General features: G+C 35.8%; 1 protein-coding gene across 1 annotated transcript; it reads right to left on the minus strand.

Annotated features, from left to right (window-relative positions):
- Positions 1-844: 844 nt before the first annotated feature.
- Positions 845-18302, minus strand: LSm-4 (COMM domain containing 5 Like Sm protein 4). The gene is made up of 5 exons (XM_081752575.1): positions 18085-18302; positions 10131-10320; positions 6670-6816; positions 5918-6099; positions 845-1181 (listed from the first exon to the last, which is right to left on the minus strand). The coding sequence occupies exons 1-4, from the start codon at positions 18221-18223 to the stop codon at positions 5922-5924; spliced, it is 654 nt and encodes a 217-aa protein (XP_081608701.1). The 5' UTR covers positions 18224-18302; the 3' UTR covers positions 845-1181; positions 5918-5921.
- Positions 18303-18869: the final 567 nt, after the last annotated feature.

Genomic DNA, 18869 nt, shown 5'->3' on the forward strand with positions numbered 1-18869 from the left:
TGACTGACGTCCATTTGTTTGTAGGGATCTCTGTATTGCGGCAACCCTTCCGCTCTTATTTATACATCATTGCATTTCTAAAGTGCGACACTTTTTTTTAATCAAAAGACCCACTATATTTCAGGCAAAAATTTTCTTGGCCTTATATCTGGAGAAACACATATAGTGTAGCCAAACTCAAACTATCACTTAACCTGATGTGCTTGGCTTGTTCCGTAAAAAAATACGAAAACTCGATTTAGGGGCCGTTCAAAAATTTTATGGCCCCTGATCCAAAAACTAATTATTGGCTAAGATCGCAATCTTTTGATGCATTTTTTGGATCATTCCTAAAATTTTTGTTTTGTTAGTCTCTTGACCCAATAGTGATATACTTCCTCGTTTACGAATTGTTCGGGATTAGTCAACGCCTTCGCTACATTTTTTTTTAAAACTGCGTTGCTTTCGTACCCATGCCCATTAAGACACTTTTTTTTCTCCATTTTATTTCTACTATCACCTCCTCCAGTATGTCGGTGCATTATCTTACTACCCTGTAATTGAATAATGAAATACGTACTTCCCTGGAATATGTAGTTTATTTATAATCCGCTGCAATTTTTCGTCCTCTTACTTTTCTGAATCATTTTCATAACAATGAGTAAATATGTATACTTTTAGAAATGTAAGTGAAAGGCATACTTTTACTTGTTTGGGCGGTGGAGAAAGGGCTACGATTTTGATTCTTTTACTCAATTTATGGAGTTATGTGTAATTATTTCTTTCACCCGTTTGTTCGACTCTTTTTGCTCAAAATACTTGAAATACACGAAAATATTTTAAGACAATAAATAAAGTTTGACCGTTTTAAATATGCTAAACAAATATTTATTTACAGTAATTATTTACAAATCAAAACATTTATACAAACAATATACCAATTCATAAAATAATAACCATGCTTTTGGAAAAAAAAAAAAAAAAAACTTATAAATTCACTTCTTAAGACTCACACACACACATACACATGCAGTATTGTTCGATATATTTATATTTGGAGAATTTATAGTTCTAGTCCACTCAACTCAGTATGTCACTGTAACGTGTCAACTCTTTACATTTACTTCCATTCACATATTTTGTCCACAGTTCATCTTCGTTAAGGACTTCATTATGAACTATATATAATATATGCATATATTCTGAAACAAATAAATAAATCAATAAATATTAAGCTACATTAAGATGAATCAACCCACAAAAGACACAGCTTTCCTGCTGATAATTTCAGAAACATGAGGCATCTTGTTCTTTGTAGTAATATCCTGACTTCCTTCATTTTCTTTTTCACTGTCATAAAATCAACCCTTCTTCCTTTTACGTATCTTATTTCACTATTCTTTTATCCTGTGAACGACATTAAAACTCCAGAAGCAGTTAAGCACATGCTCTATAAATGTATACAGAAGTTAACATTATTGTCGAGACAGTTTCTGAGTAAAAATAATACCATCTTTCAATTTAAACTTATGCGGTTATCATTAGGAAATAGGTGATAAAAAAAATGTAACTAGAATCTATTTCTGACGTCTGACCTAATTAAACGCACCTATTTTAGATACTAGATAGTAAGCTATTCCACATGACGTGAGCAGCCAATCAGAACACTAGTAGTGGAACTAGATTACTGATATTTTATGTGCTGTGGTATAAATGGATGCTCTGCGGGCTGTGGCAAGATGGTGGCAAGAGCGTGGAATGCTTCGTTTTATAAAAAAAAACAGTGCTATATGTGTTTTGTTTTTTAAATATGTAACTTTTTATTTTACACCAATACGTTGGGAACATGATTTAGAAAGTAAAAGATTTCATAAGTTGGCCTAACTATGTTACCTGAAGATTTAATGATCAAATTAAATGTTCGAAGTACTTAGTAGGAAATTCAACACGAAAATCAAGAGAGGCCGTGATGGCGCAGTGATAGAGCGTTCACATCTGGTGCATGGGGTTCTTGGTTCGATCCCAGCTCGCGCCAAGTGAGCTTACCGTGTGCGTGAGTTTTCTCGGGGTTATCCCGTTTCCTCCCACTTTCTTCATTCCCTAATTTCATTAATTTCTCATTATCACCGTCTCCTTTAGCCTAGCCGGCATAATCGAGGGACGTAAAACTTAATTTCATGAAAATCAAGAAAAGCAAAACGCAATCATGATGTGTGAAAGGAAAAGTGAAAATCAAAATAGAAGATTGCTTGAAATGCTATTCAGGGAGTAAAATAATACATGATGATAGGTGCAAGCAAGATAAGAAAACCGTGAATAAGTTAGGCAAAGAAGATATTTGAAGAAAAACAAAAGGTTATAACAGGAATATCGACAATAGGCTGATGAAAGTGTACGTATGGAATGTGGCATTGTATGGATGTGAGGCACGGATTCTAGAAGAAAAAGAGATAATAAAATTTTCTCAATGTGATGCTATAAAATGTAGAGAATACATGAGTAGATAAGATATCAAATGAAAGAATGATGAAATTGGAAGAAGAAAAAGAAGTATACTGAAGACTATTTTGAAAGTAAAGGATGAAAGATTGGACACATTATACGAGGGAGGATCAGAAACTAAGTTTACAAGGCCGATATTTCTGGAGATTCGTCTATTATAGAGAAATGAGGAGTGTGCTGTAATTTTAATATATGAAATTGACAACTGTACAGTTTCAGCCACCCGCCACCTACGGCGCTAGTTGCAGGTAAATACAAATGGTGACTCATTTGGAAAACTGGTCTTGCGAATAAGTCCTCTTTGTTATTTGCTTTCCGTGGGCGGAACATGTAATCGGGCTGAAATTCACCGGCAGCTGATAGAGGTTTACAGAGACACTGTAACCTTGTCAGCGTGTCGCCGAATGGTGTCGAAAGTTTGCAGATGGTAGAGAAAACATCACCGACGATGAGCGTAGTGCACGCTGTTGAAACAGTTTCGCTGGGACATCATCGATCATCCTCCCTATATTTCGGACCTAGCTCCAAGCGATTTTCACATGTTCCCGCACATGAAGCAGCACCTAGGAAAGCGTTGCTCCGCTTCAGACGAGAAGGTGTAACACTTCATGACAACGTGGTTAAACAAGGACAGGATTTTTACCAGGAGAGAATCTTCAAACTCGCCCCATAATGTGACAAGTACCTCAACCGATATGGAGAATATGTCGAAAAATAACCAAATGTATGTACTATCTGTTGGCTGTATTGGTTGTATGAAATAATATATACATGTTTCACTGCAGGCACTGTAACCTTACTTTCTGGTCAGCCCTCGTAATACACGAAAGTAATTACACTACTGGCTATAGGGAGAATGGCAGAAAGTAAACTATTTACAGGCAAGTCAGGACTAGTTATACGTAAATAAATAACTGATACAATTTATAATTTTGACAACATTTGAAATTTTATATAGGCAATAATCCACTAGTTGCCTTGCTCATAAAAATAAGTAAATATCTAAAATTATAATTAACTTAATATGCTTTGTGTTATGGAGCTTTTGACTACATGAAAGCATAAGGGCTTTTGGTATAACTTATATGACTAAGGAAATTACAAAATGATCGAAGTTAATATCTCTTCGTGCTAATTATTGGACTAGTGAAATTTTTAAATTTCAAACTAACTTCCTAAAAGTTAGTGAATTACATCATTTAATTTAGAGTAAGGCCGCGCTAAGAAGAGCTCTGACAACTCTCACGTGCGATCAAGCGCGGTTGCCACATTTATCTTCTGTAACAATACAATATAACAAGGGGTACATTTTGTGGGAAAAGAATCACCCATGTATTACAACAAAAATATTATTTAACATTATGCCTGACGAAAGCATTAGTCAAAAGAAAGAAACAAATTAGTACTGCATTAAGATAGTTTATAAAATCGTAAAGAAAACAACCGTTACTTTTAAACACATAGGGCCTTATGCAGAGTCGTTTTGACGTATGCTTAGCGTCATACTAAATGCCTGAGTACTGCATGGAAACATATGTTAGTCGAACTCTTCAGTATGACATCGAGCTTCGTGGCTAAGCGGTTAGCATACGCCTTTGGCATGGGAGACCACGGTTCGATTCCCGGCGGGAGCTCATGTGGTTCGGATTCTACGTTAATCAGTAGGTTCACGTCTCATATAGCCTCGCTGCTGAAAGAGGTGTTAAACTCAAAATCAACTCAACTCTTTAGTATGACACTAAACACGCGTCAGAACGACTGTGCGTAAGACCCATAATATTATATCTTTTACTTACGTTAGAGAATGGCTTTCAATTGTAGACAGTTTAATTCCGTTTACTGTAGAAATCCTACGCTTTTTTCCTAGGGTAGATAAAGTTTCCGTCGGTTCAGCGAGGTCTTTTGGGCACTTCCCTTTTGTGATTCTTTTCACAATTGTAGGGCTAATGTATAAATCTGAATCTACTCTTTCAATCACTTTATTCAATTGCAATAAAGGACCGTCGTTATGTTCTTTTTCGAAATATTCCCTAAGATTAAACACAAATTCCCGTGCCTGATTTGTCAAGGTCACCCCCTTTCCGCACTTCAGGCAATGTGTTCATAAACATAAACACACACACATACACATACTAAATTTATATTTTAGGTCTATGTGAATAATATGAATACAAACTATGTTCCACTGATGAATGAAAATAACAACGATTACACCACAATATTCACACCAATCCACTGAGATTATACACAAAAAATCAAAACAACCTGACAACACAAAAACTTTCACAGTAATGAGTAGGTATAAATGCGACAACACTGTTCTGTTAGCATGGAAACAACCTAGTGTTTCCAAATGTATTTTTGTGGGTCTAAACCTATCCTCCCCTTTACATATTGGTGAAAAAAGTCTACGAAAAGACAAACATAGCTGGATCATGTTCGTTACTTTCCAACTACTCAATTTCTAAATCAGTCCTTATGAAAAGTTCATTATGACAGTCTCTGTAATATATAGACTATGTACATTTTTCCGATGTCAACATTTCCTACAAAGACCATTAGAAATTCTACTAATTTTAGCCTGATATTCCAAATCACGGTTCATTACCCTTGAACTTTAGACGAGCCGTACAGACTCGCTAACCTCTTCGCTTTCAATTCCACGAAAACCTACTCCCTGCGGTGACAGAGAGGTGGACCGGTTGTTGTTCCATGTAACCCCACTTCTATTTACGTAGCAAACTTGTCAAAAGGACAGAGTTGTGTCAATAAATGGAAAAAGAAAAAAAAATGAAATGAAATCTTTAAGTTTTACGTCCCACGATTATGCCGGTTAGGCTAAAGGAGACGGTGATGATGAGTGAAATGGTAGAATGAAGAAAGTGGGAGGAAACGGGAAAACCCCGAGAAAACCCACAAAGCATGGTGTTTGTCCACCACAAAGTCCACAGGGCGCGAGCTGGGATCGAACCAGGGACCCCAAGCACCGGAGGTGAACGCTCTACCACTGAGCCACCGCGCCCCCACAAAAAGAAAAAAATATTAATTATTGTGGCAATAACGTTATGCCTTGTAGAATTACATTGTGCTGGAATGTTGAGGAGTAAAGTGAAGTACGATTATTTTTTAAAAATCTAGTTTGTAAATATTTTAACTTATAATCGGATTCAATCGGTAATAAGGTTATTCGATTCCTTCATCGTTCTGTCAAGTGAACGCTTTGATTCTTCATGCTATGACAGTTCGCAACACTGTCGTCAACTTACACAACGTTAGATTTGTCAGAGCTCAGGTTATGATGGCCTTAGAATAACGTGTAGCCACAAAGGTGTCAAACAAACGGTTTACTATCTTTTATTTAACTGTTATTCACTCAATAATTATTTGTATTAGATATCTCTCTCGTATTCTGAAGAATATGCATACAAATCCTTACCTTATCACCCTGGCAACTTGAATATACTCTTCTTCTCTAAGTCTTCCATTTCTTTCAACACTGAAGCAACACTATATCGTAGTTCATGGAATTTGGACATGGAGACCTCAAACACTTTTACCTCGCCATTGCTCAGACGCATTTCAAACAGGACAGTTGGCTCTAACACTCTCGACAAATGACTGTAAATGTAATACATTTTAAGTAAGTACACATTCTCATTATAAGAAAATATGTATTAGTAATCAGCATATTCAACTGATGTATTACAATATGTAGAATGAATCAGCTATCCTTATTATAAGAAAATGTGTACAGTAACGAGCACATTCTACAGTCTATTAAATACTGAAAAATATGTAGAATGTGTTGATTTCTATACATTCTACATATTTTAAGTAGGTATACATTATTATAAGAAAACATCCATAATAATCATACATATTTTTCATTCTACATATTTTTCACCATTTAATAGAACATTCGGGATTTAATTAATATACAGCAATATTTAGTAGTACTAACGAAATATACGTGCACTACCCTGAATACATGTTGTCGCAAGCTCTGGGCTTCAACCTAAGCACTATTCCATTCACAAGTGAATGGGATAACTATTTGTTTTTAGTGAACGAAATTAAGAAAAACACTTCAATTACATTACACAGAATACATTAGAAACCAAGGTAGGTATAAAACATTTACACTCCTGTAAAGAACGATATATGTGAAACAAGTGAAGAATGTCATACCTGGAAGATATAGTGATGTCTAATCTCCATCTAAATTTATCTAATCTTGGAAACTGAGGATGATTTTCTGCTACGATTTTATTCAAGTTCTGCTTCTTTGGCCCATACAAAACACTTACTAAGTCAGCAATATACTCATCTGGAAACCTATAATAACAAACAAAGGCGCGTATATTATTATGTATATCATGTTTTTCGTTTGTAATCTGACAATAAATCACTAGGTGCAAAGATTTTTTTTTTTTTTTTTCGATTTTCTCTAGTAGTATGCATCTACAGTTTGAAATGAAATGAAATGACGTTAAGTTTTATGTCCCACGTTTATGCCGGCTACGCTAAAGGAGACGGTGATGATGAGAAATGAAGGAAATGGTTGAATGAAGAAAGGGTGAGGGAACGGGAAAACTCCGAGAAAACTCACGCACACGGTGTTTGTCCAACCACAAAGCTGACTTGGTACGAGCTTGGATCGAACCAAGGACCCCATGCACCAGAGGTAAACGCTCTACCATTGAGCAACCGCGGCCACCGCATCTGCAGTTTGGTTGACGCAAATATCAGAGTTAGAAAAAAACTTTAACGACAGCTGACTTTGAAGGTCATCAAACATATCTGTAACTTGCCTAATACGAGTTAATTTTATTCTTTTTAAGAGGCTTAATATAATATAAAGTACATAATTTACGTAACAGGATAAAAAAAAAGTAAGGAAACGAACTAGAGCATGATGTTGAATGATTAACCTACCATATAGACGACGCATTTGTGGATAAGTACATTTCGATATATATATATATATATATATATATATATATATATAACAACTTTACTGTGTCCAAATGTACTTTAATTGAGTAATCCTTATCACCTTCGTCAATATCTCTGACAAACTGATGGAAGTATTTTCACTTCCCACAATGCAGCTAGTTTTATAAAATTGTGTTAACCATTGAAAATCACCTGTAGTCCTACATTACATTTGTTGTTGCAAGTTCTATGCCGAAGTATTTGCAGTGGTAGACTGTTCAAAAGAAGAATTGTTCTACTACATTAACAAAAGTTTAAACCTCATCATCTTTCAATTGGGCACAACAAATGTATCCAGAATTAATTTCCGAGAAGGATACTTTCATCCGAGTTTCCACAGCTTCTAACGAAGTCGACAAAGATTTGCCTACACAATCTCTGAAGCAGTGTAGTAAAATTAAAGTACATTTGGACGCAGTTTTTTTTTTTCCTAATAAAAATATGCGTTAAGAGGCTGACATATTAAAAATAATACAAAATTTACCGTTTTTCTTTTGCTTGTTTTTCATAAGTGGAAGGAGATAATGAAATGCAACTTACCACAACCATAGATAAATGTTATTCTACAATAGAAAATAAGAACCTGAAGAATTTTCATGGCATCCATAGAAATTACAGTGTTACCAGAATAACATTTCCCCCAAAATTTAAGTTAAGGCAGCGACTAGAGGAACGAACTCAATTGCATTTGATTACATATGGTGTTGTTTTGGAATCCTGGAACTACTTCTTAAATAACATCATTATTTAATTTTAATAACTGTACGTTAAAACTTATTTTGTTTATTACAAAATAAACACAACTGTTATTTAAAAAGAAGTTCACAGGATTGCAAAACAACATGATACGCAATCAAATGCAGTTGAATGCATTCCTTAGTCTAGTCGCTGCCTTAACTTAGATTTTGGGGGAAATGTTAGTTCGGTAACATTGTAATTTCTATGGATGGCAACACTGAAAATTCTTCAGGTTCATATTTTCTGTTGTAGAATAACATTATCTATGATTGTGGTAAGTTGCATTTCATTATCTCCTTTCCCTTATGAATAAACAAGCAAAAGAAAAATGATAAATTTTGTATTACTTTTAGTATGTTAGGCTCTTAATTCATATCTTGAAAAAAATGCGGGTGACAGTATAATCACTGCATAAGAGGAGTTAACTATTTTTATAATATACACAGAATTCAATATAACAGACTGTAATTTAATTTAATTCGTAAATAATCAATGACACGGAAACATTTTATAATTACTTTTTTTTTTTTTTTTTTTTTTTTTGTTTTTTTTGTTTTTTTATCCGACATCACCTGTAATATAAGTTTAAGAAATGATGACTATAACAAGATAGACGAAAACATTATAGTGATAACAGCATGTTTCCATGTCCAGAATTATTATGTAGGGGAAGATGGGGTAATAACAGACAAAAGTAATTTAAAATGTACGTTTTCAGGTTACGTTTCTGATCCTTTGTGTATATACACTTTGTTACTGGGCAACACAATATAAAATTATTTTATTTCTTCCCAATGTACAGAAAGACTGCATTTTTTTTTTTTTTTTTTTTTTTAAATAGTTGTCCCTTACTATCCCGTATGGGGTAATAAGAGACGCTGCCCAGATTTCTTTCTTGTTGTGCTTTGTTATTAAACTGAGGTTACAAGGAATACACCTAAGATGTATTGTATTGCCCTACCTTTTTTACATGTTTTTATTCTGAGCACTTCTCTGTCAACTGCCATGTGAAAATTAAGGTTAGTGAAAGTCGTACTTTGAAAGTTTAGCGCTTTCAATTACAAACCATACAAATTACAGCCTTTCGTAATTTATGAAGTTTTTCACTTATTCTGAACATTTTGTAATGGTAAAATTACACATTGTACTCATATAAACCTTTTTCTATTAAAAAGGTAGAGTCTATATCGAAAACAACTCTTTATGTCATAGTAACTTCTTACACAGTAGGCTATACAAAATTAAATAGGCTATACCAAAATGAGAAATAGCCTGCGTGAATACTTTTAACAATGTAATGAAACTTTAAGCCCTAAAACAGAAAACGGCTAGACAAACTTTTAAACCACACAATTCTCTCTTTTTAATAAAATAAAGCATCTTGATATTTACAAGTTCTTCTCTTTTAAGAATGAATCGATCGTTTCCTAATAAAATTACAGGACCATAAAAGATAAACACTTTATTCACTTCCTGAATATCATCATGAGGAGGCCAGTGGAATTTTACACTTCAGTTAGTGAATTTGGAAAGACCAAACGACTGTCTCTTATTACCCCAACAAAACTAAAAATGAAGTCATAAGAAACACGGATTTCCTGGCAAACTCATTTATCAGAGAAAAATTGGAACAATTCTACTCTAAAGTATCACTAATCTTGTACAAATTTATGCACCCATTATTTAAAAAAACATTTATGATTAAGTTGTACCTAAAGTTTGTGATAGACACTTTTTTAAAGCCAGAAAAGAAGGTAAAGAAATTGCCTAAAAGCAATGAAATTTTTAGGCTTGTACACAGAAAGACACAGTAAGCTGTGGATTTTTTTCCTTTTTTCTGATGATAATACACACTGCCAGCAATTTTGTCTCTTACTACCCAATCTTCCCTTATTTTATATTAAAACAAAACTTACTTCAGTTCCTTTAAATCTTCTTTAAACGCTTCTACCTTCACTGAGCCTTGAGGGAGTGAAAGAAATGATGAGAGAACTGTTAATATTCCAGCATAAAGCTCATCCAAATTTGGTACCGGTCCAACATGACTTTCAATTTTATCCAATGCTCCTTCAGGTATCGGTCTTTTCTCAATTGTGTTAACAGCCACTAAAAGAAAGAAAGAAGAAAAGGTTATTTCATAGTTATACAAAAAGTTTTTAAAAAAATGGAAGAACACCGCTGCTGTAAGCTCGATCTCGGGTTCGATTCACGGTTCAGTCGTGCATTTTTGAGCCTTTATTTATATATATATATATATATTGAATTTCAACCTACACAGGAATTAACCACCACTACCAACCACTTGGCATAACAGCTCATTTGAGCCTCTCCAACGCCATCTGTCAGCGACTGGCTGAACCACGTCCAGCCTAGCGACCAGCACGTGGTCTTCTATCGAGATCTTTCTAGACCTAGTGGCCGTCACGTCTTTCATTCACGTGGCTCCCCAGTTTGCCTCACGACACTGGGTGGACGCCGAAAATTGGGAAGCACGAATCGAATTCGGGACCACGTGGACATAAATCCAACGCTACGGTGACCCATAGCAGAATGTGCCGCGATCTGTGAATGTGATCGCAGAAAATTTGCCGCACCTGTGCAGAAAAATTGCCAGAGGAGGGGGAAAAATATAGCCAAGAGAAAAGTGTAAAAACATGCCTGCTATGTGTAGAAGCCTTAAATGCATGGACGACTCGCATAAATATAGTTTGAGCTGTTTCTTTACGTCGCGTAAAGCGTATTTTTAACAATCACAAGTATTTCTTCTGCAGAAAATTTTTGACCTATAAAAGTTCATTGTAGAAAGGCAAAGAAAGTTCTGCCATCGGGCTACGGTGTCCCCTATCCATGCAGGAATTGGTGTAATAAAATAGTAAGCAAATGTTGTCAGCTTATATGTAATACACTGTTATGTAATTTAATAAAAATGCGTGCCTTCTCGTATTTGTGTTTTAATTGTCAATCATTTCAACGTCACTGATATCTTTCTGCAGACCCTCACCTTGAATTACTTATTGAATTGCTAAAAGCTTACAGGTTTGATCATTTGTCTTCCTCTTCCAACTGGAATCTGGAATACTGTTTCGTAACGCTTCACAAATACAGTCTTTTGAAACAGAAGCAGAGTAGATTAAAGGCAATTTAAATTAATGTTAAAAGACTAATGCGTACAGTATAAAGAACTACATTGTTTTCAAATACCGCATCGCGACTATTTGTGTAATTCTTAAAAAGTAAGAAAATTGTTAAGTTCCATAACGCAAAAAATCATAAGCTTATTCGAAGTGTTGCTAAGCAGAATAATATAATTTTAGTGTTGATTAAGTGAGCCCTAATCAAGATTAATCCTGACCAAGACTAATTTAATAAAGAAACTGGAATAATTACTATACTGCACGTGATTAAATTAAACTGCCTTTTGACTATTCTGCTAGTATTTGAGGACTGTTTTTGTGGAGTGTTAAAGAAATAGCATTCTAGTTTGAAGAGGAACAAACAAAAAAAAAAAAAAAAACAAAAAAAAACAAAAAACAAAAAAAGTAAGATTTCAATAATTCAACAACTAATGCAAGGTGTACGTCTGGAAAAAAAATGTCAGTATGACTTCGAAACAATCGATGGTGCCATCAAAAAGTCTTACTAAATTCTAGTTATTGCTTTTTTTTTTAATTATTATTCTATTAGCTTTTTATTCATGCTTGCAATTACATTGAGTACGATACGTTGATTACATTGACGAGTAGGGAGGATCTAATTGAGCGTAACACGCTAGATGCACAAAGTTAGGGATCCACGACAAAGGGGCTGGTGCAATTTCAACTCAATGAAAATTAAAATACTTAAGGACAATAATAATGTGTATAGTGCTTTACTTATTAAGATTACATAGCAATGTCACCTCCACAAATACGGTAAATCATTTAAATATTATTATTTCTCCGTAACTAAATGAAGATTTCTTACTTTACACTGGATCAGGGTTTGAACAAACCCGGGCTTTTTTGAAAAGGCCCAACCCACCTGAGCCCATATGGGTTTTTTCGGGTATTTTCGAAATATTTCAATGTCTTTGGGGTAAAAGTGTTAAAATGTGATTTATATTTCAAAATTGTCATTGTTACAACTTGCAACAATTTTCTATTCACTGCTGTTCTGAAAAAATTGGCCGCCATGTTGAAATTTTACATTCGATAGCTGAGAAAATCTATACAGCAAATTTAGCACATCTCGTGCTTCCACCGTCAAAATTTCAACTTAAAAGACTGAAAATTGCGCTTCGCAGCGTGGATATTCGCTGGTTTGAAAAACTGGCCGCCATTTTGATATTTTACGTTGGTATGCCGCCAAAATATATACAAGAAATTTACAGTGTCTCATGCATGTGCTCTGAAAATTTTAACTTAAAAGGCAGAAAGTTGTACCCTGTAGTGTGTGTGGTAGAGGCACACAGACGAGTTGAGTTGATTTTGTGTTTAACGTCCCTTTTAGCAGCGAGGTTATATGAGACGGGACCTACTGATTAACGTGGAATCCGAACCACATGAGCTCCCTCCGGGAAGCAAACCCGGGTCTCACGCCGAAGACGCGTACACTAACCGCATAGCCATGAAGAAGCTCGGCAGACAAACGAACAAATGTAGATCAAGTCATCCAGAAGCCTGACAGACGTTCGCGAAATATGAATACCAAAAGGGGTCTATTAATTTAAAACAAAGGATACAATTCATGTTGTATGAAATAAATAAATGTTTTAAAATGTCTTATACGAAATTAAGATCTTCCAGCGTAAATAAACCTGCCATATTATCTACATGAGAATACGGGACACCTCAGATCCCCCCCCCCCCTCAACTTTCCAACACAATACAATGGACTGTAGTCTGATTATGAACAAAAGTATAATAGGCCGCGGTGGCTCAGTGATAGAGCGTTCACCTCTAGTGCATGGGGTTTTTAGTTCGATTCCAGCTCGCGCCAAGTGAACTTTGTGATGGACAAACACCTTGTGCGTGGGTTTTCTCGGGATTCTCACGTTTCCTCACACTTTCTTCATTCAGTCATTTCATTCATTTCTCATCATCACTGCCACCTTGAGCATAGCAGGCATAACCGTGAGACTAAAACTAAAAGATTTCATTATAGTTATTATTATTTTTTTTTTTTTCAAGAATATAATAGGCGAAAGTTCACTAAGCAGCAGCTGCTTTTCTCTGTTCGTACCCTGCAATTAATTGTACAGACTGAAGATGCTTAAAAACTTAAGATGTGCTATAAAACTGCTTTACAGGAAAACAATATGCAAATTATTCATATCAGTAGTACAATTTACCTTCAATGTTTTTCGCGCGTTTAGCAATATTTATTTACATGGCTGTATTTGCCAAAATTACGTTTGTCAGTTTAATCTGATGAAAAGCTGATTTTTCTCCTTGTGTCGTGTGTAATTGTCAGAACCAGACTTACATTTTTCTAAGACCTGGACCAAAGCACAACTCTGTGCCCCTAGCCTCTGAAAAAGATTATAATTTTTGTTAACTTATCTAATGTGTTGGTGGAGAAAAGGTCAGTCATCTTCACTGTGTTTGTAAATGTAGAAGCACTCAAAGCTTTTTTTTTTTTTTTTTTTTTTTTTTTGTTTCGGAGAGTATCCGAGTTTCAAGTGCAATGGAAAAAGTAGCATTGCAAATTTCGCTTGCTATCAAGTCGAACAGGGTGGTGTAGTAACTTCCTCGAAACTCTTACATGCAACAGCGTCTGTTCATTCGCTAATTACATGATTCCCAGCCAGTGTCAGAATTTTTTGTTTTTCACTTTTCGAATAAGCTGATAGTGATAGCAGAAATGGAACGGAGTGAAAATACGGGACATTTACCTGTCCCGACTAAATTTACGGGGATGCGAGACACTCGGGCTACAAAACGGGACTGGTAGGCTTAAGCGTAAAATAAATAGTTTTATTGTTGAAGTATTCATTTCCGATTCTTCTGCGTTTAATTCGGGAATTTCCCAAGCACTTCTTTAACGGCGCATACATCAAAACTTCCACTAGTACGGAAATTTGAACTCTCACTTGAAATAGTAATCATTACATAGTCTTCGGAACCCCGAGCAATTAAGCTTCTTAAATCTGACAAGAATTTTTATGCTATTGCTGGTGTTGCTTCTACAGAATGCTTATTTGAAGAGTAGCATTATTGACTGAACTAAACTGTTATTATTGGAAAACCAAATTTTAGTTGAAGAAACTTCTGTTTTACATCAAGGTAAGAAATAATACTAATAGTTTTACTCATGTATTTACATATGTACTATTAGATCCGGCACCTATGACCTTAAACCCGTCAAACGTATGAGTGATAATGTCCCTCGGTGTCGCCAAGTCGACGAGCATAGTATTCACGGAAAATATGTTCTAAAGTACAAAATTGCTTATTTTACTTCAAATAGGCTATAAGCATAATCCATACATTAATTTGTTCTATACCTATCTCAAGCTAAGGTATTTTTTTTTTTTTTTAATTCATTTAGTGCACTCAGAACTTTATAAAGGTCTTATGTTGAATGTTGTTGTATACCTTAACGTGAAAGCCTCTAAGTCGCCCAAGGAAAGTCTAAAATCTGATAAAAATCACTTACAATGTTATCACCTTAGTTGTACCAATAATATACTAAGAAATAGGTCAAAAACCCAGGTGGGTTTTAAAGTGGGTTTTTCAGGTGGGTCCAACCCAAAAGAACCCACCGGGTTTTTTCGGGCTGGGCCCACTTGGGCAAACCCTGCACTGGATACATTCATATTTATCGATACATTAATATATTGGTGCTCACTGAGAACTCGGATGCACATAATTGTAAAATTTACAGAAGAAATTTCAAATATTGTTCTAATACACTGATACGTCACATGACTGTTTTCCGGCTATCCTCGTTTGTGTGTATACCCACCGTCACTCACCCGTCTGCTTCCTATGGACGCACTCGCGATTGGATCCCTGCCCTGACAGAGAGAATTCGGGCTTTTCAGTAATTATTTAGCTGAACAATATTTTTTATGACATCATACGAAAAGCCTATCCTAAAATGAATCATCACAGAGAAATATACGTCTAAACCCTCAAAATTATTGATAGCATACTTACAATCAATTTACTACAAAAGAAGTATACATGTAATGAAGGTTTGACTCGAGCAGACGGTTTTGCCCAACAGAAAACATATGGATAAAATACGATGTGCAACATTTTTTGTGAAGGTATGAGAGTTTGAATATAAGTAATTACTAACAGTGCACAGGATATTGAAATGAATTTTGAGTGATAGTGAAAGTATTTTTATGTGTAAGTGTGATCTTCCACTATCCTCCATTATGCGTATACTCCCGTCGCTAACGCGCCTGCACCCTACGGACGCACTCACCCTCTATCGCTCAGGGTGGAGTTTTACTGCAGGGTTCTAGAACACAGATCCTCCTTACCATTTAGCTGTGATAAAGACAGAAAACAACTTACCCTGCGGGTCTCTAACCCGCCTTAACTCGCCGACGCTCGCTCGGCAATACTATGTGAATTAAATATTAAACTTTGGTACAGAAAGGAATCAACTTAGCTACTAAACTATATGGGAGGACCTGTGTTCTAGAACCTTCCCCAGTTTGACTATACAGATTCAGATTGTAAAATGTACACAAAAATTAGGGGAATTCTTTAATTTGCCCATTTCATGTCGAGAACTGATCCCAACAAGCCCCTGCGGGGCATCTAACTTGTTAATACTAATACTACTTCTACTCCTACCACTACTATTTATACTGTGGATTCGTATAGTAAAACTGCACGCCACTCGGACATTTCTTCTGCACTGCTGCCTTAGCTCGATTAGATAGTATTCGTGCTTTTTAGTGGCCACCTAGCACAAGTTGATTTGTTTTATGTAGTGTAGTTTTTCTTCTTTTGGTTATACACCACACTATATTTATACTGATATACTGACGTCAATCTGTAACTAGTAATGGAGCTCCTCACTTAGTACATGCTCTGTTAAAAGAAATACAAAGCTCTAATCTTACCTGAAAATGTAAGAGATATGTCAAAATTTGGTACAACCGTCTGCTCGAGCTGTAATGAATATATGTAGGCCTACGGATCTGGATTCTTAACCTGCACGATTATACTACCAGAATGTTCGTCAATGCAAAAATGTTTCTGTTATCATTATTAATTGAAAGTACAAAAATTCCCACTTTTATATATATATATATATAGGCCTATGTTTAGCAGAAGGGGTCCAGTTCTTTTCTCTAAAAAATGTTACAATTTTAGTAATTTCTGTTCACATTCGCTTAGTTTAGGTTAGGGCTGGTTAGTTTAAGTTAGGTTAGGCTAGTTTAGGTTACATTAGGTTAGTTTAGTTTATGTTATATTAGTGTAGGAGTCCCGCATAATTTTCTAAAGAAATGATAGAATTTCGCTTATTTCTACTAATATTGCGTTAGTTTAAGCTAGTTCAGATTACCTTACGTTAGTTTGTGTTAGGTTAGGTTAGATTTGGTTACGTTATGTTACATATAAGTACTTGCATCACTCATTTCTCCTGTAAATTTTGTGTTTTTTACGTGCTTCTGGACCCCTTGTACTAAACATACCCCTATATATATATTAAATAAATGGGGTTTACTCGATCAGACGGCTCTACTAAAAACAAAATTTATAGGTAAAATACGATGTCAAACACTTTTCGTAAAGGAAGAGGAGTGTGAATATAAGTAATTCAGTCAGTGGATATCACATTGAAATATATTTTGAATGGTAATGGACGTATTCTAAGTGTAACTATTTACTGAAGCGGAAGAATACAAGAAAGCGAAGAAGGTGGAAATAAACGGCGGTGCATCTAATGCAATATACAATTCTATTACAAAGAATTGTGCGATAAAGAGCGTAATACTATCGTAGTTTATGCATTAGCTCCTCATTTAGTGCGTGCTGTGCAAAAGAAAACCGGAAAATTTGGTAGAGCCGTCTGCTCGAAAATGAAAAAAAATGAAATCTTTGAGTTTTACGTCCCACGCTTATGCCGGTTAGGCTAAAGAAGACGCTGATGATGAGAGATAAGTGAAATGGTGGAATGAAGAAAGTGGCAGGAAACGGGAGAACCCCGAGAAAACCCACGAGCACGGTGTTTGTCCACCACAAAGTTCACTTGGCGGGGGCTGGGATCGAGCCCGGAACCCCAAGCACCAGAGATGAACGCTCTACCACTGAGCCACCGCCCCCCCCCCCCCCGTCTGCTCGAGTAATCCAATAAATGTTAGAAACTAGGTGTTATATACCCAAACACATGCTACCACAAGGCTTTGAATATTTGTATCGAGCACCCAACTAAGTACGTTTTTAACACACAGCTAATTTCTACCGGGCTAGGGGTTATGTCGGACAGGTAGGGGCCAAAGTTAGGTAAACAATACGGTAAATGTTTAGCTGGTAAGAAGGTTTTAGTATAAGTAGTAGTGGTGGTAGCAATACTAGTAGTAGTAGTATTAGCAGGAACGGGTTAGAAGCCCCGCAGGGGTTGGTCGGGTTGTTCTCGATATAAGTAGTAGTACTAGTAGTACGAGTAGTAATAGTAGTAGTGATAGTACGAGTAGTAATAGTAGTAGTATTAGCAGTAGTAGTAATAGTATAGTAGTAGCAGTAGTGACTCCCAATTCCGGTGACAAAGAACTGGGGCAGCGGGCTATACACTTGCCGAAAAAATAGCTGGTCCCCTTCTGCTAAACATTGTCCAAAAATTCATTGTGTTCAGGAAAAATAACAATTGCTGGCTCCTATCTCTCCGACATATGCCAAAATGTACAATTGTATACAAACATACGCTGAACAAGCAGACGAAAAGTATTCTTCGAAATGTTTCCAATATGTTTGGATAATAGTTTCACTTCCAGTGGTATCCTTGGACCAATAAATAGAATTCTTTCTGATTGAGATGAAGTCAAAACCACACCAGCAGACATTATTTTGAGTAATCACACTATTTTCCTCGTGATCGTACTGTTTTCATATCATTTTTTCTTTCTTTCTTTTTTTACCAGTGTTGCCATAGTCCTTGCTCTGAAGTGGTCTGGAAAATATTACCAAATTGAAATAAAAAGAGCAGAATTCATTATTTTGTACCATCATGGGGTAAAAGAATCGGGGAACGCCGTCTACCCAGTTTCAGAAAATATCTGTGGCGTCCCACACTTCTAAAACATTACAATGGGCAAAGATAGGCACGGGGGACGGCGTGACATCATGCACCCCCCTACTTTATCATTCCACTTTTTCCCCCTGAGTGTAATACATGGCTCTATAACAAGAAAGTAACAGAGGTAAAGTTCTATAACACCTCCCCCCTTTTCCAAGAGTTTAAATCAAGAGAGTGTTTTTTTTATTAATTTTTAAAAATATCCAAATAGGACGACTAAAAATTCTACCACACTGCTTCTTTCTCTTCTTAATGCACGGCGCGGATGAGCTCATCTAGCATTATTTGTTTTCCGGTATAGTTCGAATTACGAATTATCTACACAAAGTTCGTAGCGTTATGCGGTATAACGTCACAAAAATGAATGTTCAACGGCAATTTTTTTTTGAGTTCAACCAGGCCCGTAGCCAGGG

This window comes from Thermobia domestica, chromosome 3 (assembly GCF_964235325.1).
Source record: "Thermobia domestica chromosome 3, izTheDome1.hap1.1, whole genome shotgun sequence".
NCBI classification, from domain to species: domain Eukaryota; kingdom Metazoa; phylum Arthropoda; class Insecta; order Zygentoma; family Lepismatidae; genus Thermobia; species Thermobia domestica.